Source organism: Dendrobates tinctorius, unplaced genomic scaffold, assembly GCF_039654945.1.
Source record: "Dendrobates tinctorius isolate UK_male_01 unplaced genomic scaffold, ASM3965494v1 ptg000470l, whole genome shotgun sequence".
Lineage (NCBI taxonomy): Eukaryota > Metazoa > Chordata > Amphibia > Anura > Dendrobatidae > Dendrobates > Dendrobates tinctorius.
In genome coordinates this window covers 416,206-443,849 of record NW_027362132.1, presented here as the reverse complement: position 1 = coordinate 443,849, position 27,644 = coordinate 416,206, and the positions used below count along the sequence as shown (strand labels likewise).

Here is a 27,644-nt window from a genome sequence, read left to right as displayed (position 1 = left end):
CAGCAACCACACTTGCACCCCTGCTTTCCCCCAGGGGTAGCGTCTCCTGTGCCCCCTGACGCAAACGGCGATCAATGCGTATAACCAAACTCATGGCAGACTCCAACGATGCAGGAGTCTCATACATCAGGAGGGCCTGTTTAACTCTTACTGAAACCCCCTGAATAAACTGACTCCGCAGCGCTGGGTCGTTCCACTGTGTGTCTACTGCCCAACGGCAAAATTCGGAGCAATAGTCTTCCGCCATACGTTCCCCCTGACGGAGGGCGCGGATTTTAGATTCTGCTAGAGCTAATCTGTCGGGATCATCATAAATGAGCCCGAGTGCAGAAAAAACATTATCGACAGAATGAAATGTAGCAGAGTCAGCTGGTAAGGAAAATGCCCATGCTTGGGGGTCCCCACTCAGTAATGATAACACCAGGCCCACCCGCTGAGCCTCATTACCTGAGGAGACCGGGCGCATGCGGAAGTATAACTTGCAGGCCTCCCGAAATATGACAAATTTGCTGCGTTCCCCCTGAGAATCGTTCTGGCAGCGGGATCTTCGGCTCTGCACCGACACCTGCAGATGCCGTTTGCACCTTTGCTACTACCAGGCCCTGCTGCTGAACTGCCCCTTTTAACTCGGAGACCTGTAAGGACAGCGCCACCAACTGGCGGGTTATGGAATCCAAGGGATCCATGGACTCCTGAAAAATGTGGGCCGATTATAATGTCACGCGGGGCTTAGGTCAACTAAGGCAGAAATACCCGGGGCCCCTGTGATGTCCCTTTAACTAGGGGAAACCCTGTCTGACCCTCAACCCAGGGTTTTTGCTGATGGTGCAAATGCCTGAGCCTCCACCCTTTCCTTATCTCCTGCTCAGCCCTAAGCTTAACCCTCCACCCTCCACCCAGTGGGGAGACAAACCACCAAAGCCCCAAACAATAAAGACAGACAGGGAGAACTTAAACTGCACCGCGCCGCATACACACAGGACTATACAGTAATGTGAACAGGGCACAACAAAACACAAATATGGGAAGGCGAGAAGGTAACAATGGATCATACGACACCAGATATGAATCTCTCTCTCTCTCCAACACCTCCACTCCAGACCGGAACCACTTGGTATGACACACAAGCTATAATCGTCGACGCCCATAGGCCAGCACGACTATTTAAAGACCGTGGGCGTGACCAAACATCCAACCTGATCTTCAGCTAGATTAACCCCCGATAGCCTGAGAAACTCAAGCCGGCGCCACTGAGGCTATAGTGGACGGAGGTGGAACTACCTCTGCCTGCCGGACGCTGTGGTGTGAATAGCGTCCGACATGACACTGATACAGTGGCTATGGAAAGTATTCAGACCCCTTTAAATTTTTCACTCTTTGTTTCATTGCAGCCATTTGGTAAATTCAAATTCATATTATCTATTCCTGGCACTGGAGGGGCTTATAAACTTCCGAAGTATATAGTTTGAGGTCTGGGATCTGACAATATGGGGCTAGTTTTCTGACTGTTTCGGATAACATGATACATGATTTTAGTTTTCTTTTTAATTTAGTCTCGTTTGAATATAGGTCAATATTAAATAGTCTCTTGATGAGTCGTCTTTGGTGTGGATGATTAAACCCGTAGAGATGAGAGGCTTGGAGAGTGAGTGTGTACACGTCACCTCACCCTATATACTGAACTGTGGGGTACATGTTTTTTCTATTAGTCACCTTCTGACTAACCTTCAGGGGGTGAATTATGGGTACAGTTTTATATTTGGAATTAATAAGGTTTAGTTTTATCCTTTTGTCAGCAAACATGAGGAATGACAAGAGGCAACCCATTTAAGAAGATTCAATTTTGGTTAAAATTATTCAAACATGAACATAAAAAAGTCTTCTCCCCTATGTGACGTCTCTGATGTTTATTAACAGTTGATTTCCAAGTAAAATATTTCCCACATTAAGAAAATGAAAATGGCTTCTCCTCTGTGTGACTGCTCTGATGTCTAACAAGAAGCACTTTCTGGTTAAAACATTTCCCACATTCTGAACAGGAAATAGGCTTCTCCCCTGTGTGAGTTCTCTGGTGCTTAACACAATTTTATTTATTGCTAAAACATTACCAAAATTCTGAACAAGAAAAAGGCTTCTCCCTTGTGTGAGTTCTCTTGTGGGTAACAAAATTTGATTCATCTGCAAAACATTTCCCACATTCTGAACAAGAAAAAGGCTTCTCCCCCATGTGAGTTCTCTGGTGCTTAACACAATCTGATTTATTGCTAAAACATTTCCCACATTCTGAACATGAAAAAGGCTTCTCCCCTGTGTGAGTTCTCTGGTGGGTAACAAAATTTGATTTCTGTGCAAAACATTTCCCACATTCTAAACATGAAAAAGGCTTTTCCCCTGTGTAGATTCTCTGGTGCTTAACACAATCTGATTTATTGTTAAAACATTTCCCACATTCTGAACATGAAAAAGGCTTCTCCCCTGTGTGAATTCTCTGGTGCTTAACACAATCTGATTTATTGCTAAAACATTTCCCACATTCTGAACATGAAAAAGGCTTCTCCCCTGTGTGGATTCTCTGGTGCTTAACACAATCTGATTTATTGTTAAAACATTTCCCACATTCTGAACAGGAAAAAGGCTTCTCCCCTGTGTGAGTTCTTTGGTGGATAACAAAAATTGATTTCTGTGCAAAATATTTCCCACATTCTGAACATGAAAATGGCTTCTTTGCTTTAGGAGCAGTTTGTTTTTTATTGCCTCTTTGGCGAATTTGATTTTCCTTAGTAGTCGGATCTTTGCTGTAAATGGATGATGATATATCTGGAGTAATGGCATTCACTTCAGTTGTATCTTGTAGGATCTCAAGATCATCAGATTTAAAAATTGAAAATGTCAGCTGTCCCTCTGATCTCTTGGTACAGTTATCTGATAAGATAAAAAAACAATTATTTTTTAATAAAATCTCCTTGAGTTTTATATTTTTGAACATTTCTACTTAAACTGTCCATAAAAATGTCAAGCTATGTAAAAAACTTTAATTATTTACCAAGACAATGACAGTTCACAGTCTAATAGAAAACCTTGTTGGATGAGCCAGTAGTGTGCGGTGTTCAACTGTTTGTTCATTCTGCCTCCCAAATATCGAATAAAAAGAAACCAATCAATGTTATGTAGGCGAAAATAATACCAATTCTCATCTCACAAAAAACAAGTCCCCACTCAGGTCCATCATCTGTCAATGGAAAAAGAGGTTCCCGCACTATTAGTGGCTCAAAGGCTGTTGAAAAGCAACAAGGTTTCTATAAAGCAATCCAGCAAAATCCGCTCTCACTTCGGAGTCTTGCAGTGTGCGCAAACAACATTTAGGATCCCTGTATTTAGCAATATTATAGTGAGAAGAATCCACTTAATATTTGGTGTGTGTCTCCTGGAACACAATCTGGGCACTATGTGCTGGGTAATAAAATGGCAAATGTGTAATTTTCACTCTCCAACATCCACTGCATGTTAATTTCCATAAAGTGGCTGTGGAGTCAAAATATTCACTGCTCTTAAGGATTATAACCCTCAGTGAATTAATTTATAAAATGGAATCACTTTATGGGGATTTCTACTATTCTGGTTTTCTGTCATTTAGTTACATTAGGGCTTCTGCATATGGTGTGTCCAATCTCATCTGGGATCTGTTCCTGCTGTCCAGTTGGAGTAATCTGCTCCCTACTCCAGCCAATTGGAAAGTACTATAGTGAGAAGAATCCACTTAATATTTGGTGTGTGTCTCCTGGCGCACAATCTGGGCACTATGTGCTGGGTAATAAAATGGCAAATGTGTAATTTTTCACTCTCCAAGATCCACTGTGTTAATTTCCAGAAAGTGGCTTTGGATTATAACTGTCAGGATCCTGTCAGCGTCCTACAACTGCAGATGATGTGATGTACCTACTGCAGGAATACTTTAGTAGAGGAAAGGAAAACGCAGGTCAGACAAGCAGATGTCATACACGAGAGGGCGGTGCGGTACCAAAGGGACGAGCAGAGAATAGTCAAGTCACAAGCCGAGAGTCATACACGAGAGAGAGGTGCGGTACAAAAGGGACAGGCAGAACTCGTAACAGGGACAGAACCGGATCAAAACCAAACAAGCAACAAGTTATCAGGCAAAAGGCATACGTACACAAGGGGTCAACTAACTCAGCAGAGGGCAGGAGTATAACTGACAACGGACCTAGGTCAAGTGAGCATTAAATAACCGCCCTCTGCCAGATAGGCAGAAACAATTAACCCCCTGTCTGACCAGGACGGGCCAAAGCGAAACCCCGTCATGGATCATGACAGTACCCTCCTCTCAATGGGGGGCCACTGGACCCCCAGGTCTCTTAGGATACTTGGCGTGAAAGGCCTGGACCAACCGATCCGCATGAACCGATTGAGCAGGAACCCACGACCGTTCTTCAGGACCATAGCCTTTCCAATGTACCAGATACTGAAGGGCATGACGGACCAACCTAGAGTCGACAATTCATTCCACCTCGCACTCAGACTGCCCGTCTACCAAAACCGGTGGCGGGGAAGCTGATGATCCCTCCCCACCGGACCTCACAGGTTTCAAAAGGGCCCTATGGAAAACATTGGGGATCCGTAGAGATGGCGGGAGACGCAACCGAAAAGCCACCGGGTTAACCGCTTCTATAATTTCATAGGGACCAATAAATTTAGGTCCAAGCTTCACAGAGGGGACCTTGAGCCTTATATTATTGGTAGATAACCATACCTTATCCCAATCTGAAACACCGGTCCCACGGATCATTTTTTGTCTGCAAAAAATTTAAATTTATCCTGGGCCTTCGCAATGTTACTCTGGACCTCCCGCCATACCTCCCCCAACCGCTGGATAGTCTCATCCGCCCCAGGACACCCAGCGTTCAAACGGGAAAATTCTCCAAAATGTGGATGAAACCCATAATTGCAGAAAAAGGGAGATGTACCCGTAGACTGGTTAATGCGGTTGTTAAACGCAAACTCGGCCAACGGTAACACAGAACACCAATCATTCTGTCAGGCTGAGGTCAAGCAACGCAGAATTTGCTCCAGAGACTGATTGGTCCTCTCGGTCTGCCCATTAGTCTCTGGATGATAAGCGGATGAAAAGGACAGACTAATACCCAACCTCTTACAAAAAGCCCTCCAAAATCAGGAAACAAATTGCACTCCTCTATCAGACACCACATTCAAGGGTACACCATGCAACCGCACCACATGCTCAACAAACAATCTGGACAATGTTTCCGCATTAGGTAGAGCTGCCAAAGGTACAAAATGTGCCTGTTTACTAAACCTGTCCACCACAACCCAAGCGACGGCATTACCCTTGGAGGGGGGAAGGTTGGTGATGAAATCCATGGACAAATGCGTCCATGGTCTCTCAGGAATTGGCAGTGGTACCAATTCCCCGGCCGGCCGGTTATGGGTGGTTTTTGCACGGGCACAAACATCACATGCAGACACATATTCCCCAGCATCAGAGGCTAAAGAAGACCACCAAAATACTCTAGCAATGGCCTTCTGGGTAGCCAAGATCCCTGGATGTCCACCCAGAACTGAGTCATGGAACTCCCGGAGGACCTTGAGACAAAACCGAGCTGGCACAAAAAGTTTATCCACCGGCTTAGCCGGAGGTGCAAGAGACTGGACTTCCCAAATCTCCTGTTCCAACATATTAGAGACACCTGCCACCACCACCCCAGGCTGAAGAATGGAGGATGGGGGTTCGGGGGGGACACCGGATCTAGACTGCGTGACAAGGCATCAGCTCTGACATTTTTGGATCCTGGCTGAAAAGTGATCGAGAAGTTGAATCGGGAAAAAAAAGTGACCATCTAGCCTGTCTGGGAGTCAACCTTTTAGCTGACTCAATGTAAGCTAGGATTTTGTGATCTGTAATTACAGTTATAGGATGGACAGCCCCCTCCAAAAAATGCCTCTATTCTTCAAAAGGTCAACTTTACGACCAGAAGTTCTCGATTCCCAACATCATAGTTCCTCTCCGCGGGGGAGAATTTCTTCAAGAAAAAGGCGCAAGTTCTCAAATTGGTCAAAGTGGCGGGTCCCTGGGACAATACCGCCCCCACCCCCACCTCTGAGGCATCTACCTCAACAATAAATGGTTCAGATGGGTCCGGTTGAATAAGAACCGGAGCAGACATGAAACATTTTTTCAAAAACTGCGGCTGACCAATTCTTGATATCGGCCCCCTTTTGAGTCATGTCTGTGAGGGGTTTAACCACCTGTGAGAACCCCCTTATAAACTTGTGATAATAATTGGCGAATCCTAGGAAATGCTGCAGAGCCTTCAAATCACAAGGTTGAACCCACTCGACAATGGCCTGCACCTTATTAGGATCCATGCGAAACCCTTCAGCAGACACAATGAACCCCAGAAAAGACAGCTCCTGAACAAACAATAAACATTTCTCCAGTTTAGCAAAGAGACAGTTCTCCTGAAGTCTTTGGAGAACTGCCTGAACATGACCAATGTGAACCTGTTTATCAGGAGAGTAGATCAATATGTCATCCAAATACACCACCATAAACCATCCAATAAAATCAGAGAACACATGATTTATGAAATTTTGGAAGACCGCTGGAGCATTGGTCAGACCGAAAGGCATGACCAAATTTTCAAACAACACTTCAGTAGTGAGAAAAGCAGTTTTACACTCATCTCCATCTCGGACTCGGATAAGGTTATACACTCCCCGCAGATCTAATTTCGAAAACCACTTAGCTCCGGACAACTGGTTGCATAAATTAGGAATAAGTGGGAGGTATACGTATTTCTCACATTTATCTTATTTAACTCACAGAAATCGAGGCATGGGCGTAAACCACCGTCTTTTTTCTTTACAAAAAAGAACCCCGCTGCCATGGGAGAAACAGAAAGACGAATGTGTCCCTTACGGAGACTCTCGGAAATGTATTCCTTCATCGCAGCCCATTCTGGACCCGAAAGGTTATACAAGCGGGCCTTGGGCAATTTAGCACCTGGAACCAGGTCAATGGCACAATCAAAAGGGCGGTGTGGTCGTAAAACCTCAGCCTCTTTTTCGGAGAAAACATCCGTATAGTCTTTTAGGCACTCCGGAATACCTTCCAGACCCACGGACGACACAAGACACAGTAACCAGACATTTTTCAGAACAATAGGGACCCCATTTAACAATGTCCCGAGATTCCCAATTAATCACAGGATTATGTAATTGTAACCAGGGGAACCCCAACACCAGTCCAGCAGGCAGGTTGTCCATAACAAAACATGAAATATGTTCCTGGTGTAAGGAACTCACTTTAAGGAGAAACTCTTCTGTACGAAATATGACATCATTTTTAGCCAGTGGTGTTTTGTTAATGGCAACAACGTGGATAGGAGTCTCCAGCCTAACTGTCCCTAACTTACACCTGGACATCAAGTCAGAGTCAATAAAGTTCGACGACGATCCGCAATCCACGAAAGCAGAAGTGGGTGTGGAGACACTCCCACAACAAAGTTCCACTTGCAATAACATTTTTGAAAATGGAGAAAAAGATACCTGAGAGCCTGAGTGACCTCCACGACAATCACCCGGGCTCAGGTTGGTGGACAAGAAGGGCAATCCTTTTTCCAATGTCCGGAATCCCACAGAAAAAAAAGCACTTTCCCAAGTGCCGTTGTCTCTTTCCTTTCTCCTTGAAGTCGATGGTTCCCATCTCCATGGTTTCCAATGTAAGACTGGCTCCCCTTCCTTGAGAAAATAATGGGGTTTGAACCTGCATCATTCCCCTGGCCCGTAGCCTGCGATCCATTCAGGCGGCTTGTGTCATAGCCTCCTCCAGGGAATCAGGCGGAGGGTGGAGAGCCAAGGCATCTTTCAGATGTTCAGACAGGCCTCTATGGAACAAACCCTGGAGGGCGGCATCATTCCAGCAGACCTCAGCAGCCCAGCGTCTGAACTCTGAGCAGAACCACTCGGCTGAGTGCTTCCCCTGACACACGCTCATCACCCTGTCCTCAGCCATACGCATCCGATCAGGCTCATCATAAATATGCCCCAAGGCCTCAAAAAATTCATCCACAGTCATACACTCAGGGGCAGTGGTAGGAAGGGAGAAAGCCCAAACCTGGGGAGCTCCCCTTAACAGAGACATAATGACCCCCACTCTCTGACTTTCATCCCCAGAAGAGTATGGTCTCAATGAAAAAAAAACTTACAGCCCTCCTTGAACACTTTGAATTCCCTTTTATCTCCAGAAAAAGAATCCGGTAACTTAATCGGAGATTCAGGGGAAATTACTGTAACCTCCCGAGCCCCTGATGACAAAACCCCCTGCACAGTGTCAGCGATCAGCTGCTGAGACTGAGCCAGGGCTAGTTGTTACCCCAGGAGTCTCTGAGACATCTGAGTCAGGTGCTTTAACTGCTCAAAAAGAGCATGCATAGGATCCATCACACACATAGGAGAAAGGGAGCAGAGAACAAAAATGGTAACGGTCAGTTATAATGTCAGGATCCTGTCAGCGTCGGCAACTGCCACGGCTGAGCAGGCTGACTTACCCACACTGTGGGAGAGCACGGGGACCAACACGGGAATGAAGGTTTAAACAGACAGGACCTGAGGCACGGAAAATAGTAAGGAGTACCAGGACCTACGATCATGTGACGGTAGGGTCGGGGCTTAGCGTCCTAATACTGCAGATGATGTGCTGTACCTACTGCAGGAATACTTTAGAAGAGGAAAGAAAAATGCAGGTCAGATAAGCAGAAGTCTTACACGAGAGGGTGGTGCGGTACCAAAGGGACGAGCAGAGAATAGTCAAGTCACAAGCCGAGAGTCACACATGAGAGAGAGGTGCGGTACAAAAGGGACAGAACTGGATCAAAACCAAACAAGCAACAAGTTATCAGGCACAAGGCACACGTACACAAGGGGTCAACTAACTCAGCCGAGGGCAGGAGTATAACTGACACCGGACCTAGGTCAAGTGAGCATTAAATAGCCGCCCTCTGCCAGAGAGAGGCAGAAACAATTAACCCTGTCTGACCAGGACGGGCCAAAGCGAAATCGTGTCCTGGATCATGACAATAACCCTCAGTAAATTAATTTATAAAATGGAATCACTTTATGGGGATTTCTACTATTCTGGTTTTTGGTCATTTAGTTATATTAGAGCTTCTGCATATGATGTGTCCAATCTCATCTGGGATCTGTTCCTGCTGTCCAGCTGGAGTAATCTGCTCCCTACTTCAGCCAATTGGAAAGTACCACACTCTACTAAAGCTCAAAGCACATGGCCAGAATCTGCCAAATACAGCGCTGTTCTCCTCAGGTTCAGTCCTCTGTGCTCAGCTTGTGGCTTGTGTATTTGTTTCCTGTTGTGACCGTGGCCCGTTTACTGACTACTCTTGCGTCTTCTGATTCTGTATTCTGTCCTTCTGGTTCTGACCCAGCTACGTGACTATTCTTCTTGCCATCTAACACCACAGAATAGCAGGTAACACCATGGTCCAAGCCTAGGGGTCCCTGTGTAAGTCCAGATTCATGTAATGGCGTTAAAGGGCGATGAGCAAGGCAATCCTTGGGATATGGAAAGCAGAGAAGATAGTGCCAAGCATGTTCATGGAGGACATCTTTTGAGCTGCCAGGTGGCCATGAACAGTGCTCCCAATATATTGTGTCTGCAAATTATTCCAGCTAGATCTGCATTCAAATAGCTAAATGGCGCTCCTTCCCTTCTGAACACTGCCATGTGCCCAGACAGTAGTGTACAACCATATATAGGGTACAGTGCGAAGCTGGAAAATAATTTGTAACATCCATTTGTTTTCTATTATCCTTTGTGAAGAATTCCAAAGTTACCACCACATAAAGTGACACACGTCAGATATTAAAAATGGGGCCTGATTAGGAACTACTGAAATGATCAACCTCAACAGTCTCCATCAGTAATAAATGAGTAACTAGTGGTGAAACCTCTCTGGTGTAATTAGAGTATGGGGCTCGGAGACTTCACAATCTATACTATCCTAAGCTCCAATATTTTCTGTCAGATGAGTTTCAAGAAGAAATATTAGGAATTTAAAGAGAACTGTTTATAAGGCCGGGTCACACGTCCTGATACTTCCAGTACCGATTTTTCTGGTCCATGTGCATAATACTTGGGCACATGTCTGACAACAGTGTGCAGCATCAGTACCACATGTACAGCCGGCAAGGAATAAGCACTACAGTAAGTGCTGTTCCCCGGTGGCAGGTGCTGAAGACGCTCTCATCATTCTCCCCTGCTCTGCCGGCGGGGGGAATGATGAGAGTTATATTAAGGTCAGAATGATGACCGCAGGTGGAGGCTTTTGGGAGTATTACTCTCATCATCCTACACCTGCTGCTAAGAACAGTGACAGCAGGAGCGGATGATGGGAGTATTCCTCACCCGCAACTTGTGCTATAACTAAAAAAATAAATGAAAAAACGGCGTGGGTCCTGCTGTATTTTCAATAACCAGTCTGACAAAACTCACAACTGGGGGCTGCAACCCTCAGCTGTCAGCTTCAGCAAGACTGGTTATCAAGAATAGAGGGGTCCCCACACTGTTTTTTTAATTATTTAAATAAATAATTTAAAACAACGGAGTGTGTGCCCCCCATTTTTGAGAACCAGCCTTGCTAAAGCTGAAAACTGGGGGCTTGTATTCTCAGACTTGTAAGGGGCCATGGATATTGACCCCCCAGTCTAAAAAAAGCAGCCTGCAGCTGCCCAGAAAAGGCACATCTATTAGATGCGCCAATTCTTGCCCTTTTCCCAGCTCTTCCCACTTGCCCTGTAGTGGTGGCAAGTGGGGTTCATATTTGTGGGGTTGATGTCACCCTTGTATTATCAGGTGACATCAAGCCCACGGCTTAGTAATGGAGAGGTGTCTATAAGACACCTATCCATTACTAATATTATAGTTATATGGTAAATAAAGACACAGCCAGAATAAAGTCTTTTATTAGAAATAAAACAAAACACAGTTTTCGTTTTTTATTTAAAGATAACAGAGAATTCTCACAGTGATCTGCTGTGAAGTCACTTAGCTTGAACTGTGGTGACCTCATCACTGACTTTTTACCACGGTCCTGAGGTCAATGCGGTTCAGCCTGGCTGGAAACCTCGATGATGTCACTGCTGGTCAATGATGCTGCGCTTGCTCATTCACCAGTGGCTCTCAGCCTGGACAGTTGCATCTTGGCACCGTCCAGGTTGGAAACTAATTATCCCCCAGACATAGATTACGGCGTGGGACAGAACGACAGACAGGAATGGTATATTGTTTTTTTTTTTATTTTTAATACAGGAGAACGAGGTCTTCGGTGGAAGTAGGCATTAGGTGAGTATAACTGTGTTTGTTATTTTTAATTAAAAAAGAAAAAACGTTTTATTTCTAATAAAAGACATTATTCTGGCTGTGTCTTTATTTACCATGTAACTATGAGGTTAGTAATGGATAGACACCTCTCCATTACTAAGCTGTGGGCTTGATGTCACCTGACAATACAAATGTGACATCAACCCCTCAAATATGAGCCCCACTTGCCACTGCTACAGGGCAAGTGGGAAGACCTGGGAAAACCATTGGAATTGGCGCATCTAATAGATGTGCCTTTTCTGGGCAGGTGAGGGCTGGTTGTTTAATCTGTATTTGTAGTTTTCAGTTAATGAGATTCTCGTGCTTCGGGGTGGGGTGTGGGAGTGGCTGTGGGCGGGGCCTTGTGTGTTGCTCTGTGTAAATAATCATCTGTATTGGCTCATGACACTGATCCTTCAGTGACCTGCCCCCTATTTTACATAAAAAATTACATCCAGAAAAATGTCACTGGCGATGGCGGCACCTGCACAGTAGCATCTATAAGTAAGAGATAGATGTTACTGGACAGGCACCGCCAGTGTCATATGCAAATTTTTTCTAAGATTCACAATAGCCATAGTATTATAGGCTGTTATGAATGCGTGACCGAGGAGGACAACAAAAAGCTAAGTCCCAGAAAACCAGAGAGGTTGGTAACTATGCAGATTGCAGATCCCTGCTCCTAACCACACAACTAGCAGTAGCAGTGGAGCGTTCCTACGATGATCTAGATGCCTCGTCACCGCCGGAGGACTACATAAGCCTAAAGCAAGAAAAGGGAAAAAATAACTGCCCCAGAGCAGACACCAAAGGAATAGACAGCCCCCACACATGTATTGACGGTGAAACAAGATGAAAACACAAACACAGGCAGGAAAATAGGCTGAGCAAACGATGGGGCCCAAACTAACTATAAAGGATATGAAAGGAAAGACACTGTCTGCAATCTGCCAAAAACCCTACAAAAATAATGTCCAACACTTCTAATAACAAAATTAACCCAGAAGTCACTAGACTTCTCCCACTATATCAGCACTCTGAAATATTCTGAGACAGAGCAAAAAGATGCCAATCTAATAAGGGACTAAAAAGCAAGTTGGCAAATACAGATAAATAGGAGTAGAAATTCAGCACAGCCCCAGCCGGGGCTGGCTGAACACACAAAAAACTGAATAGACCAACAAAATCAAGTGTGAACATTAGCAAAAACACTTAGCTTGAAAAGGCTGGAACAGAGCTGAAAACCAAAACCTGGAAAGCAGAAGCCATCACCAGCACAGACTAGGGCGTCGGCTGTCTTAAATCCAGTCTGATTCCTTAGCTCCAATTGTCATCCTCATTATCAGGTGGCAGATCTCTACTGATAAAATCAGCCTCACTACCTCCTGTTACCACCAGAGGGAGTCTGGAAGGAGAACTCACTGCTGGTGGACCAGAGAATGAACTCACAACAGTACCCCCCTTGAGGAGGGGTCACCGAACCCTCATCCATGCCACCAGGCCGATCAGGATGGGCCCGGTGAAAAGCACGAACCAATCTATTGGCATGAATATCAGAGGCAGAGACCCAAGAATTATCCTCCTGGCCATAACCCTTCCATTTGACCAAATACTGGAGTCTCCATCTAACCAAACGAGAATCCAATATTTTCTCTACCTCATATTCCATATTGCCTTTAACCAATACAGGGTCAGGAGGTGCTGCCATAGGAACCACAGGCTCAACAAACCTCTTCAACAGTGATTTATGAAATACGTTATGGATCTTGAACGTAACTGGAAGAGCCAATCGAAAAGAAACAGGATTAAGAATCTCCAAAATTTTATAAGGTCCAATAAATCTTGGCTTAAATTTTGGAGATGCAACCTTCATAGGAATATTCTTAGATGACAACCAAACCATATCACCCACTTTAAACCGGGGACCAATGGTCCTACGTCGGTTGGAAAATCGCTGGGCCTTTTCCTGAGAGAGTGACAACTTATCCACTACTTGGTCCCATATCTGCTGCATTCTCTCAACCACAGTGTCCACACCTGGGCAGGACGAAGCGTCCACTTGCCCTGAAGAGAATCGAGGATGAAACCCAAAACTACAGAAAAAGGGTGACATAAAAGTGGCAGAACTAGCTCTATTGTTCAGCGCGAATTCGGCCAAGGGCAAAAATGAAACCCAATCATCCTGATCAGCAGATATAAAACATCTTAAATAAGACTCCAAGGTCTGGTTTATTCTCTCAGTCTGCCCATTAGTCTGGGGATGAAACGCTGAGGAGAAGGATAACTGAATTCCCAGATTGGAACAAAAGGCTTTCCAGAATCTGGAAACAAACTGGGCTCCTCTGTCCGACACAATGTTCTCAGGAATCCCATGTAACCGAACCACCTGTTGTAAAAACAAGGGCACCAACTCAGCAGAAGATGGCAACTTTGGGAATGGTACAAGATGGACTATCTTCGAAAATCTATCACAAATCACCCAGATAACAGTCATTCTCTGAGAAACAGGAAGATCAGAAATAAAATCCATTGAGATAAGGGTCCATGGCCTCTTGGGCAATGGCAGGGGCATCAGCAACCCACTAGAACGAGAACAGGGTTTAGACCGAGAACAAGTCCCACAGAACTGCACAAAATTCCTGACATCACGAGATAAGGCGGGCCACCAAAAAGACCGACTCACCAAATCTCTGGTACCAAAAATACCTGGATGACCAGCTAATGCGGAGCAATGAACTTCAGACATCACTCTCTTTCTCCACTGGTCAGGAACATACAATTTTCCCATAGGGCAACGCTCAGGTTTATCCTCCTGAAATTCCTCCAGGGTGTGTCTCAAATCGGGCGAAATGGCAGAAAGAACTACCCCCTCACCTAGGATGGTAGTAGGCTCAGTCACATTAAGAGAATCAGCAAAGAAACTCCTAGAAAGAGCGTCTGCCTTAACATTCTTAGTGCCCGGAAGAAAAGAGACCACAAAATTAAAACGCGTGAAAAACAAGGCCCATCTAGCCTGTCTAGGATTCAAGCGTTTGGCCGACTCCAGATAAATCAAATTCTTGTGATCGGTGAGGACCACAACTTGATGTCTAGCTCCCTCCAACCAATGTCTCCACTCCTCAAATGCCCACTTCATGGCCAAGAATTCCCGATTCCCCACGTCATAGTTGCGTTCAGATGGGGAGAACTTAGGAGAAAAGAAGGCACAAGGATTCATCTTAGAAGTCACAGGGTCTTTTGGGGACAACACAGCTCCTGAACCAATCTCAGAAGCATCTACCTCCACCTGAAATGGAAGTGAGACATGAGGTTGCCATAAAACTGGAGCTGAAGTAAATCTCCGCTTAAGCTCCTGAAATGCTGAGACAGCCTCAGGAGACCAATTCAGCACATCAGCGCCCTTCTTGGTCAGATCAGTCAGTGGTTTGACAATACCAGAAAAATTACCTATAAATTTACGATAGAAATTAGCAAAACCCAAAAACTTCTGGAGAGCCTTCAAAGAAGTAGGCTGAACCCAATCATAAATGGCCTGTACCTTGGCCGGGTCCATTTCAATAGTCGACAGAGACAAGATAAATCCCAAAAATGAAATCCTCTGTACACCAAAGAGGCATTTCGATCCCTTAACAAACAGGGAATTCTCCCTCAAAATCCGGAACACAGTCCGGACATGTTCCACATAAGAATGCCAATCACTAGAAAAAATCAATATATGATCCAGATAGATGATCAAAAACTTATCCACAAGGTCTCGGAAAATATCATTCATAAAGGACTGGAAGACAGAAGGGGCATTAGTGAGCCCAAAAGGCATCACCAGGTACTCAAAATGTCCCTCCGGAGTATTAAACGCCATCTTCCATTCATTCCTGTGCTTGATGCGAATAAGATTATACGCCCCCCTGAGGTCAAGCTTAGTAAACCAGCAGGCACTCTTAACTCTGGGGAATAAATTAGACATCAGAGGTAACGGGTACTGATATTTAACCGTCATCTTGTTAAGGGAACGATAATCAATACACGGTCTTAATGAACCATCTTTCTTGGCCACAAAAAAAAACCCAGTACTTAAAGGTGATGAGGATGGTCTAATATGACCCTTCTCCAACGACTCCTTAATATAGGATCGCATAGCATCATGTTCGGGTACTGATAAGTTGAAAAGCCGACCCTTGGGAAATTTACACCCAGGCATCAACTCAATTGCACAGTCATAACTCCTATGAGGAGGCAAAGACGCAGACTTACTCTCACTAAATACATCAGAAAAATCGGCCAGATAATCAGGAATATCATGAGACTGAGGAGAGGTGGAGAAAACAGGAGCGTCCCTAAGAACACATTGACAGCCCCAACTTACCACAGACCCAGATTTCCAATCCAAAACAGGATCATGAGTTTGCAACCAGGGAAAACCCAGAACAATAGTATCATGCAAATTATGCAGCACCAGAAATTTACAATTTTCTTGGTGGTCTGGGGCGACCCGCATTATCACCTGGGTCCAAAACTGAGGTTTATTCTCCACCAAAGGAGTAGCATCAATACCCCTCAAAGGAATAGGCGTCCGCAGAGGCGTCATGGACAAACCACAATGTTTAGCAAAGTCCAAATCCATCAGATTCAACGCTGCTCCAGAATCCACAAAAGCCTTAGTGGAAAACGTGGATAAGGAGCAGATCAGAGTAATTGCCAAAAGGAACTTAGGTTGTACACCACCCACATCAAATGTGTGTGCAAAACGTTTCTCTCATTTAGGGCAGACAGAAATAGTATGAGAGGCGTCTCCACAGAAAAAAACACAGCTTAGTACGCCTTCTAAACTCCCGATGTTGCGCCCTAGACAAAACCCCATCACATTGCATAGGTTCAGACATTTGTTCAAAAGGTGGCAGCGCCTCCCGTTTAGTTTTACGTTCACGTAAACGCTGATCAACTTGAATGGCTAATGACATAGAATTATCCAGACCAGAGGGAACAGGAAATCCCACCATAACATCTTTTACGGTCTCTGATAAACCCTTCCGAAATAGAGCTGCCAATGCACTATCATTCCATGCAGTGGGGACCACCCACTTTCTTAATTTTTGACAGTATAACTCTGCAGAATCCTGACCCTGGTTTAATGCCAACAGGGTTCTCTCAGCTTGATCAACAGCATTAGCTTCATCATACAACAACCCCAAGGCTTGAAAAAATGCATCCACATTAGTCAAAATAGGATTTTCAGGTTTCAGAGAAAAAGCCCAATCCTGGGGATCGCCGCGCAGCAAGGAGATGACAATTTTAACCTGCTGCACAGAGCTCCCCAATGAGTTAGGCTTCAAGGCTAGAAATAATTTACAATTATTCTTAAAATTCAAAAATTTAGACAGATCCCCAGAAAACACATCAGGAGTGGGGATCTTAGGTTCAGCAGCATGTGACTGAATGAGGTAAGTGGAAATTCCCTGCACTTCAGCAGCAAGTTGCTCCACACGATCAGACAATTGCTTAATCTCCATTAGGAAAAAAAAAAAAAATCCTCCTACGGCCCCAAAAAAAAAGGAAAAAATATATATAAAAAAAATTCTGACACTTTTTTTTCTTTCTTTTTTTTAAACAATTTTTTCCTGCTTTTGAGTTCCTTAGAATCTGCGGTATGGCTGGTGATTCTGTTATGAATGAGTCACCGAGGAGGACAACAAAAAGCTAAGTCCCAGAAAACCAGAAAGGTTGGTAACTATGCAGATTGCAGATCCCTGATCCTAACCACACAACTAGCAGTAGCAGTGGAGCGTTCCTTCGATGATCTAGACGCCTCGTCACCGCCGGAGGACTACATAAGCCTAAAGCAAGAAAAGGGGAAAACTAACTGCCCCAGAGCAGACCCCAAAGGAATAGACAGCCCCCACACATGTATTGACGGTGAAACAAGGTGAAAACACAAACACAGGCAGGAAAATAGGCTGAGCAAACGATGGGGCCCAAACTAACTATAGAGGAAAGGAAAGGAAAGACACTGTCTGCAATCTGCCAAAAACCCTACAAAAATAATGTCCAACACTTCTGATAACAAAATTAACCCAGAAGTCACTAGACTTCTCCCACTATATCAGCACTCTGAAATATTCTGAGACAGAGCAAAAAGATGCCAATCTAATAAGGGACTAAAAAGCAAGTTGGCAAATACAGATAAATAGGAGTAGAAATTCAGCACAGCCCCAGCCGGGGCTGGCTGAACACACAAAAAACTGAATAGACCAACAAAATCAAGTGTGAACATTAGCAAAAACACTTAGCTTGAAAAGGCTGGAACAGAGCTGAAAACCAAGACCTGGAAAGCAGAAGCAATCACCAGCACAGACTAGGGCGTCGGCTGTCTTAAATCCAGTTTAAGATTCCTGAGGTCCAATCGTCATCCTCATTATCATGTGGCAGATCTCTACTGATTAAATCAGCCTCACTACCTCCTGTTACCACCAGAGGGAGTCTGGAAGGAGAACTCACTGCTGGTGGACCAGAGAATGAACTCACAACAATAGGCATTATCAACAATAATATCAACACTATTATATGCATTATGAAATAATGGGGGGCAGGTCAGTGAGGGATCAGAGACCTGTCAAAAGCCAATACAGATGAATATGTAAATCAAAAAGAAAAAAATAGAATGGCACTAAGAAACAGTCTACTTACTGGTGGAGTGGGTGGACTCTGAGTCAGCAACACTTTGCATGGTGAAAGCACGGTAGTGAAGGTGCTTGCTTGAAGAAGCACACAAGACAATCCAAAAAAATATGGAAAAAAGCAGCACACGCCGTTTACCGTATCATAAAAAACCCTTTAAAGTCCTTTATTTCAGAAAAGCATACATGGACAAGGTTTGTGAGGGCAGGATAAGTGCAGGCAAGAAACAGGACTATGGCCGTTTTGTGCTGCTTTTTTCCTTATTTTTTGGACAGATGTGATGATTACATATTCATCACATAAAGCCGCGCCCCGAAGCAGGAGAATCTCATTAACTGAAAACTACAAATAAAGATTAAACAACAACCACAAGACGGATTTCATCACCAGGTATCACTGTAATCAGTATAACGGCACTGACCTGACAGTGTCTGTAGGTTACTGTGCACAATCCTGCTGACAGGGGCACTTTAAATTTAGATCTTAGGCATTTGGAAGAGGTGATGGAGAGATTTTTTTTTAAGACTATCAGGGAGTTACAGACTCACATTTGGCAGGAAGGCCGATCCCACCACAATCAAACTATCATACAGAATGAACAGGTTAAAAAAGACATAGAATAAAAAAATATGTTACATCCCCAACAACAACGTATGTACGAGTTGCCCTCATTTATGGTGGACCATTGGAGCTACTATGAATCCTGACCAGAAGATTAGAGAAAATAATATTGCTCCCCATTTCAGGAGAGATTGTGCAGTAATCTGAATTCCTTAGGATCAGAAACAATGTAATTTATGACGTGGAGTGACTCCATGACACCAGGGCTGGAGCCAACACATCTCCTGCAGGCGGGAATAAATGTATATTCCAGCCATCAGCCACGCACAGCTTAGAGATCTATCATGGCACAGGTGGAATGTTTGTCCTGGAGATTATCACAATCCTCCTTGAAATTACCGTATTTTTTGGACTATAAGACGCACCTAGGTTTTACAAGCAGAAATTAGGGAAAAAAAATGAAGCAAAAAATGTGGTCAATTCTGTACTTAATATCCCCTATCCTGGTATATATGGCCCCCTCATCCCCATTCTGATACCAATGGTCCCCCTCATCCCCTATCCTGGTATATATGGCCCCCTTATCCCCTATCCTGGTATACATGGATCCCTCATCCCTATCCTGGTATGCATGGCCCCCCTCATCTCCATCCTGGTATACATGGATCCCTCATCCCTATCCTGGTATACATGGCCCCCTTATCCCCTATCCTGGTATACATGGATCACTCATCCCTATCCTGGTATGCATGGATCCCTCATCTCCATCCTGGTATACATGGATCCCTCATCCCTATCCTGGTATACATGGATCCCTCATCCCTATCCTGGTATGCATGGCCTCATCCCTATCCTGGTATGCATGCCCCCTCATTCCTATCCTGACAGGAATGATCACCCTCATCCCTATCCTGGTATACATGGCCCCCTTATCCCCTATCCTGGTATACATGGATCCCTCATCCCTATCCTGGTATGCATGGATCCCTCATCTCCATCCTGGTATACATGGATCCCTCATCCCTATCCTGGTATACATGGATCCCTCATCCCTATCCTGGTATGCATGGCCTCATCCCTATCCTGGTATGCATGCCCCCTCATTCCTATCCTGACAGGAATGATCACCCTCATCCCTATCCTGGTATACATGGCCCCCTTATCCCCTATCCTGGTATACATGGATCCCTCATCCCTATCCTGGTATGCATGGATCCCTCATCTCCATCCTGGTATACATGGATCCCTCATCCCTATCCTGGTATACATGGATCCCTCATCCCTATCCTGGTATGCATGGATCCCTCATCTCCATCCTGGTATACATGGATCCCTCATCCCTATCCTGGTATGCATGGCCTCATCCCTATCCTGGTATGCATGCCCCCTCATTCCTATCCTGACAGGAATGATCACCCTCATCCCTATCCTGGTATGCAGGGCCCCATCCTCATCCTGGTATTGTGAAGTACAGTATTTAGATGTATGGGACATCTTGTTCTCAAAGACTCCATTTTTGTGTTTGCGACGCCATTTTGTTGTTCAAGAGTTAAATTTTGTAACTAGGGGAATGTTCAAGGCTGTAATGAAACCAGACTGTTCCAGCTTGCACGAGATATGAGACCCTGATGAATGTGCTATTGTTCTATTCTCTACATCATGTAACTAGGGACACATTCCGATTTTCTTGCAAAACTATTGGCTTATAAAGTAAATGTATTACGACGATGCTATTGGTAGCTGAGTATTTTGCATAATTAAGCAAAATACTATAAAAGGGTGACATAATAAACGGGTTTAGTGATCTGCCTTGATCCTCCCATACAGAGGCATATGTCTCCGTCTGGCCATTCCCAGTTGCTAGCAATGCCCCGTGGATTAATTTGGAAATCACTTGGTCCACCGTGAAGGGTTAATTTAGCCCTCCCTCTATAGCTCCCCAACAGCAGGTATGCATAGCCACATCTCATCCTAGTATGCATGGTCCCATCCCTATCTTGGTATGCATGGTCCCATCCCTATCCTGGTATGTAGGGCCCCCATCTCTTCCTGGAATGCATAGCCGCATCTCGTCCTAGTATGCATGGTCCCATCCCTATCCTGTTATGCAGGGCCCCAGCTCATCCTGGTATGCAGGGCCCCAGCTCGTCCTGGTATGCAGGGCCCCATCCTTATAAGTAGCCCCCACCCCCATCCTGGTATGCAGGGTCCGCCATCCCTATCCTGGTATGCATGGACCCCCATCCTTATCCTGGTATGTATGGGCCATTCTCATCCTGGTATGCAGTGCCCCATCACAAAACATTAAAAAAAACAAACCATTACACTTACCTACCCGGCGCTCCCTCACAGCGTCCTGCTCCGGTGCCAGCAACTGCTATATACTTGTAAGCAGTGCTGAGAACAGTGAATATTCATGAATATTCATTTCTCTTAAGTAGCGGCACACGTGACCGCCGGTAGCAGCAGGAAGCCGGTGGCTGACACTGCGCGCTACTGAAGAGCAATGAATACTCACTGCCCTTTGTGTGCACAGTCCTGGCAGCTGTGCTCTGCTTGTGAGCAGCACATGACGTCCCTGCCATGTGCTGCTTACAAAGATATAGCAGTTGCTGGCACCGGAGCAGGACGCTGAGAGGGAGCGCAGGGTAGGTAAGTGTCATGGTTTGTTTTTTAATGTTTCCTGATGGGGCCATGCATACCAGGATGGGGATGGGGGTGTGGGCCAATTATAAGGATGGGGCCACGTATACCAGGACCGGGGTTGGGGGCTAATCATATCAAGATACTATTATTAAAGAGAAATGAATATTCATTGCCCTCCAAGCCCATGGGCGTGGAATGCAGTGAATATTCATTTCTCTTTAGCCACAGCAACAGGAGTTAGCCGCAGCCACTGGCTCCAGCCTTGTGTGACCCGCTGCTCCGCCGATGCCGTTCCCCCACCTCCCCACCACAGCCAGAGCCAGTACATCCGGACTATAAGACGCACCCCCCCATTTTACTCCACATTTTTGAAGGAAAACAGTGCGTCACATAGTCCGAAAAATAAGGTAGATTTTATACAAATTGAAAAGTCAGGATAAAGGGAAACTCTGCTGTTATTGGACAGAAATTCACACTTGGCCTCACTGCACATTTACTGTTGTCGCTCATAAAAGGGAAGTTTGGCCAGAAAGACTGGACCTGGTCTTGTAGGGACCATGAGACATTCAGCAGCACAGAAGGGAGAGAAGATTCATCCGATAAGATCTCAGGGATCTAGGAAGCCAACAGCATCATTACCCTCCGCTTTCTCTTACAGGCCCAGCATAATATTTTTCTCCAAGTGATTTTCTATCTTGTCAGCACATTCTACGTACGCTGTCATTTGGCTTTATAGTTACAGATCTGGGCAGGTAACGGTCAGCGTCTCCTAATGTGAAGTAGAGAATGGCTAATGAAATCAATTATTAAACCTTATATAAGTCAGTTCAGATATGGTGTACCAAGATGGCGTCTGTGTCTTCAGACAACACCCTGGAAGGAATCCTTGGAATGCAGAAGCTGAGATACTGGATACCATATATGGAAGTGAAGCTGAAATGGACCTATCATAGACTGACACTGGCTACTCAGGAGATTGTGTGACACCCATTTCCTGTCTCTCTGTCATAAGAATAAACTTCAGTTGTGTGCAAGCCTTTGCTGAGAAAGGAGTAGACATCTAACTCTGTGTTCAGTGTGACTCTTTAAGCGCGCACTCGACCTATATAGGGTCAGGAACAAGCAATCATATAGATCTCGCTTTAAGGGATCACCCTCACACTAATCCCAGGGGGTAGGTGGATCCACCAGGTTGTAAGTTCTATAGAAAAGGGCTTTCAACGCCCAAAGTCATTAGAACAGTTTTGGGTGGAGGAGAATATTGTGGTCTAGAGGGAAAATGGTGATCATGGTAATACGGCCGGACTACACCACCGATAAAGCAGCCACAGCCGGTGACTGAGAGGAATATGTGACTTCTCTGCATTCAGTGGTTACTACTCACCTGGGTAGTCATATGTGGGAATCTCCTCTTTACACCACTCATCACCCCTCACATATGTCTCTGTAGTATTAATATGGGTCAGATCTTCACCCTGAAACAAATATTGTAAAAGTCACAGACAGATGGAGAAGTCCCATCTATGATCAGCTCTAATCCTGCCATCTCCACCGTTCTCATTACACAAGTATAACACATATAATACTGGTGGATAAAACAAGACTGGGCACAAGACCTTCAGAGCCATCTACACTTCATAGGGGAGATCTCCTGACACCTTCTCTCCATCTACCTGATGATCCTGAGGAGCACTGGGATCTTCTTGGTTACAGTCCTGTGGAAGAAGAGGACGGGGACATCTCTCTGGTGTTGTCCTCTTACTGGATAGATCTGGAGGAAACACATACAGGGACTGAATTCATTCTCTACATACAGATAATTATAGGCCGTGTCTATTTAGTCCTGTCTATTACCTGGAGATGTGAGGGGCTGGGGAACCTCCATTATGACGTTCTTGTACAGATCTCTGTGTCCTTCTAAATACTCCCACTCCTCCATGGAGAAATAGACAGCGACATCCTGACACCTTATAGGAACCTGACACATACAATGATACCGTCATCCCCCCGATCCCTTCATAGTGTTACTGTATAATGTCCCAGCATTCCCAGCAGTGTCACCTCTCCAGTCAGCAGCTCAGTCATCTTGTAGATGAGTTCTAGGATCTTCTGGTCATTGATGTCCTCATGGATCAGGGGGTGAGGTGGAGGCCCCGTGATTGGGCTCAGGGGTCTTCCCCATCCCTCAGACACAGGGTCCTGACAGCGCTCACTAGAGGTCTTCTTCACCACTGTGTAATCCTGGTAATGGAGAGACACATTAATAAATCTCACTACAGACATTTCCAGAGTCCTCACCTCTCCAGTTCTGTCCATCTGTTATTCCCATAGATAAGAATGATGTAATATGACGTTATCAGATTCTCTCACCTCTCCAGTGAGACGGAAGAGGATCTCTAGGGTGAGGTGTAATATCCTCTCCGCCATCTTGTCTCTGTCCATATCCATCTTTGATGGGTAAATCAGGAAAATTCTCTTTTGTAGAAGACCTTCACTGAGAGGATCCGATATTGTAGAGACCTGAATGAGAAGAAGATGATCCGTTGTAACATCATAAGAATCCTGTGTAATAATACACTTACTGGAGATAATAAGGGAAACATATGAGGAGATTTATTATCTTACAGGGTTTAGTTTTCTTCCCTGACATCTACTAATAAAACCTATATATTTAGGCCACAGACAACAAGCAGTTTCCTCCTCGGAGTCGGCAGCTGAACACGTTCCTCATAGACTCCTCTTCCATAACGCTAATTCTCGTCTCTGTGAAGGGCCGTACAGTCACATAATAGAAAACATTAGCAGAATTGCTGTCTTTTTTTACATCCTACCTCACAAACAGCAGAATAAAAAGCGATTAATAACAAGTCCTACATGTCCCCCAAACTACTCTGCTAAATCCCCTCTGGCTCCGTGGCTGATGGTTCGGGGGCCCTGATGGTTATTATTCACTTTGCTGCTATAATATAAGGTGAAGCCACAAGACCCTTGCAGACCAGTGCTGAGGCTGACGGAGACCCCCGGAGCCACAACACCCCTACAGCCCAGTGCTGAGACTGACGGAGACCCACCGAGCCACAAGACCACTGCAGCCCAGTGCTGAGACTGGCAGAGACCCCCGGAGCAAAAATATCACTGCAGGCCAGTGCTGAGACTGACGGAGACCCCTTGAGCCGCAAGACCACTGCAGCCCAGCGCTGAGTCTGGCGGAGACCCGCGGAGCCACAAGACCATTGCTGCCCAGTTGTAAGACTGGCAGAGACCCCCCGGAGGCACAAGACCACTGCAGCCCAGTGCTAAGACTGGCAGAGACCCCCGGAGCCACAAGACCACTGGAGCCCAGTGCTGAGACTGACGGAAACCCCCGGAGCCACAAGACCATTGCAGCCCAGTGCTAAGACTGACGGAGACCCCAGGAGCCACAAGACCCCAGCAGCCTAGTGCTAAGACTGAAAGAGACCCCCCGGAGCCACAAGACCACTGCAGCCCAGTGATAAGACTGGCAGAGACAACCAGAGACACAAGACCTCTGGAGCCCAGTGCTGAGACTGACGGAGACCCCGGGAGACCTAAGACTATTGCAGTCTAGTGCTCAGACTGGCAGAGACCCCCGGAGCCACAAGACCACTGCAGTCCAGTGCTGAGAATAACAGAGACCCCAGGAGCCACAAGACCTCGGCAGCCTAGTGCTAAGACTGACAGAGACCCCCCGGAGCCACAAGACCACTGCAGCCCAGTGATAAGACTGGCAGAGACCCCCAGAGACACAAGACCTCTGCAGCCCAGTGCTAAGACAGATGGAGATCCACCGAGCAACAAGAACACTGCAGCCCAGTGCTGAGACTGGCAGAGACCCCCGGAGCCAAAAGACCACTGCAGCCCAGTGCTGAGACTGACAGAGACCCCTTGAGCCACAAGACCACTGAAACCTAGCGCTGAGTCTGACAGAGAAGCCTGGAGCCACAAGACCATTGCAGTCCAGTGCAAAGACTGGCAGAGACCCCTGGAGCCAAAAGACCACTGCAGCCCAGTGCTGAGACTGAGGGAGACCCCAGGAGCCACAAGACCCCTGCAGCCCAGTGCTGAGACTGGCAGAGACCCCCCAGGACCCACAAGACCACAGCAGCCCAGTGCTGAGACTGGCAGAGACCCCCGGAGCCACAAGACCCCTACAGCCCAGTGCTGAGACTGGCAGAGACCCCCGGAGCCACAAGACCATTGCAGCCCAGTGCTGAGACTGGCAGAGACGCCCAGAGCCACAAGACCATTGCAGCCCAGTGCTGAGACTGGCAGAGACCCCCGGAGCCACAAGACCACTGCAGTCCAGTGCTGAGACTGGCAGAGACCCCCGGAGCCACAAGACCATTGCAGCCCAGTGCTGAGACTGGCAGAGACCACCGGAGCCACAAGACCTCTGCAGCCCAGTGCTGAGACTGGCAGACACCCCCAGGAGCCACAAGACCACTGAAGCCAAGTGCTGAGACAGGCAGAGACCCCCAGAGCCACAAGACCACTAGAGCCCAGTGCTGAGACTGACGGAGACCCCCGGGAGACATAAGACCTTTGCAGTCTAGTGCTCAGACTGGCAGAAACCTCCGGAGCCACAAGACCACTGCAGTCCAGTGCTGAGATTGAGAGAGACCCCAGGAGCCACAAGACCCCAGCAGCCTAGTGCTAAGACTGAAAGAGACCCCCCGGAGCCACAAGACCACTGCAGCCCAGTGAGAAGACTGGCAGAGACCCCCGGAGACACAAGACCTCTGCAGCCCAGTGCTGAGACAGACGGAGACCCACCGAGCCACAAGACCACTGCAGCCCAGTGCTGAGACTGGCAGAGACCCCCGGAGCCAAAAGACCACTGCAGCCCAGTGCTGAGACTGACGGAGACCCCTTGAGCCACAAGATCACTGCAACCTAGCGCTGAGTCTGACAGAGAAGCCTGGAGCCACAAGACCATTGCAGTCCAGCGCAAAGACTGGCAGAGACCCCTGGAGCCACAAGACCACTGCAGCCCAGTGCTGAGACTGAGGGAGACCCCAGGAGCCACAAGACCCCTGCAGCCCAGTGCTGAGACTGGCAGAGACCCCCCCGGACCCACAAGACCACTGGCGCCCAGTACTGAGACTGACGGAGACCCCCGGGAGACATAAGACCATTGCAGTCTAGTGCTCAGACTGGCAGAAACCTCCGGAGCCACAAGACCACTGCAGTCCAGTGCTGAGAATAACAGAGACCCCAGGAGCCACAACACCCTGGCAGCCTAGTGATAAGACTGACAGAGACCCCCCAGAGCCACAAGACCACTGCAGCCCAGTGATAAGACTGGCAGAGACCCCCGGAGACACAAGACCTCTGCAGCCCAGTGCTGAGACAGACGGAGACCCACCGAGCCACAAGACCACTGCAGCCCAGTGCTGAGACTGGCAGAGACCCCCGGAGCCAAAAGACCACTGCAGCCCAGTGCTGAGACAAACGGAGACCCACCGAGCCACAAGACCACTGCAGCCCAGTGATAAGACTGGCAGGGACCCCTGGAGACACAAGACCTCTGCAGCCCAGTGCTGAGACAGACGGAGACCCACCGAGCCACAAGACCACTGCAGCCCAGTGCTGAGACTGACAGAGACCCCCGGAGCCAAAAGACGACTGCAGCCCAGTGCTGAGACTGACGGAGACCCCTTGAGCCACAAGACCACTGCAGCCCAGTGCTGAGACTGGCAGAGACCCCCCGGACCCACAAGACCACTGCAGCCCAGTGCTGAGACTGGCAGAGACCCCCGGAGCCACAAGACCCCTACAGCCCAGTGCTGAGACTGGCAGAGACCCCCAGAGACACAAGACCACTGCAGCCCAGTGCTGAGACTGGCAGAGACCCCCGGAGCCACAAGACCCCTGCAGCCTAGTGCTGAGACTGGCAGAGACCCCCGGAGCCACAAGACCACTGCAGCCCAGTGCTGAGACTGGCTGAGACCCCCAGTGCCACAAGAACACTGCAGACCAGTGCTGAGAGTAGCAGAGAACCCCGGAGCATCGGTGCTGGAGACACAGGGAATGTATCAGTTCATGCTAATTATTTATACATTCTTAGAAATCCCCTGTAGTGTCTGTTCACACCCGCCATTTTTGCTGTGGATTGATCTACAGTGTTGGCAGGAAATATTCTGCTTTTTTGCAGCCTTTTCACTTGCATTTTTGTGTCCCATTCATTTGAACAGGGAAAAAAACGCTGCAGAAATGCTGAATGATGATGTGCAACGGATTTATAAAAAAAGTATCTTCTGGCCGGTGTCTGTGTCTGGCCGCTGTCCGTGTCTACCCAGTGTCTGTGTCTGGCCGGTGTCCATGTCTGCCC

The 27,644-nt window shown here is 46.7% G+C and overlaps 1 protein-coding gene across 1 annotated transcript in view; it reads right to left on the bottom strand.

Moving 5' to 3' along the window:
• Positions 1–1,892: 1,892 nt before the first annotated feature.
• The window catches only part of LOC141077905 (uncharacterized), a 110,319-nt gene continuing 84,567 nt past the window's right edge, over positions 1,893–27,644 (bottom strand). The window contains exons 7-8 of the mRNA XM_073564676.1: positions 22,677–22,764; positions 1,893–2,922 (exon numbers count right to left, since the gene is read on the bottom strand). Of these exons, the coding sequence (XP_073420777.1) occupies positions 2,105–2,922; positions 22,677–22,764 (906 nt within the window). The 3' untranslated portion in view covers positions 1,893–2,104. The remainder of the gene's footprint in view (positions 2,923–22,676; positions 22,765–27,644) is intronic.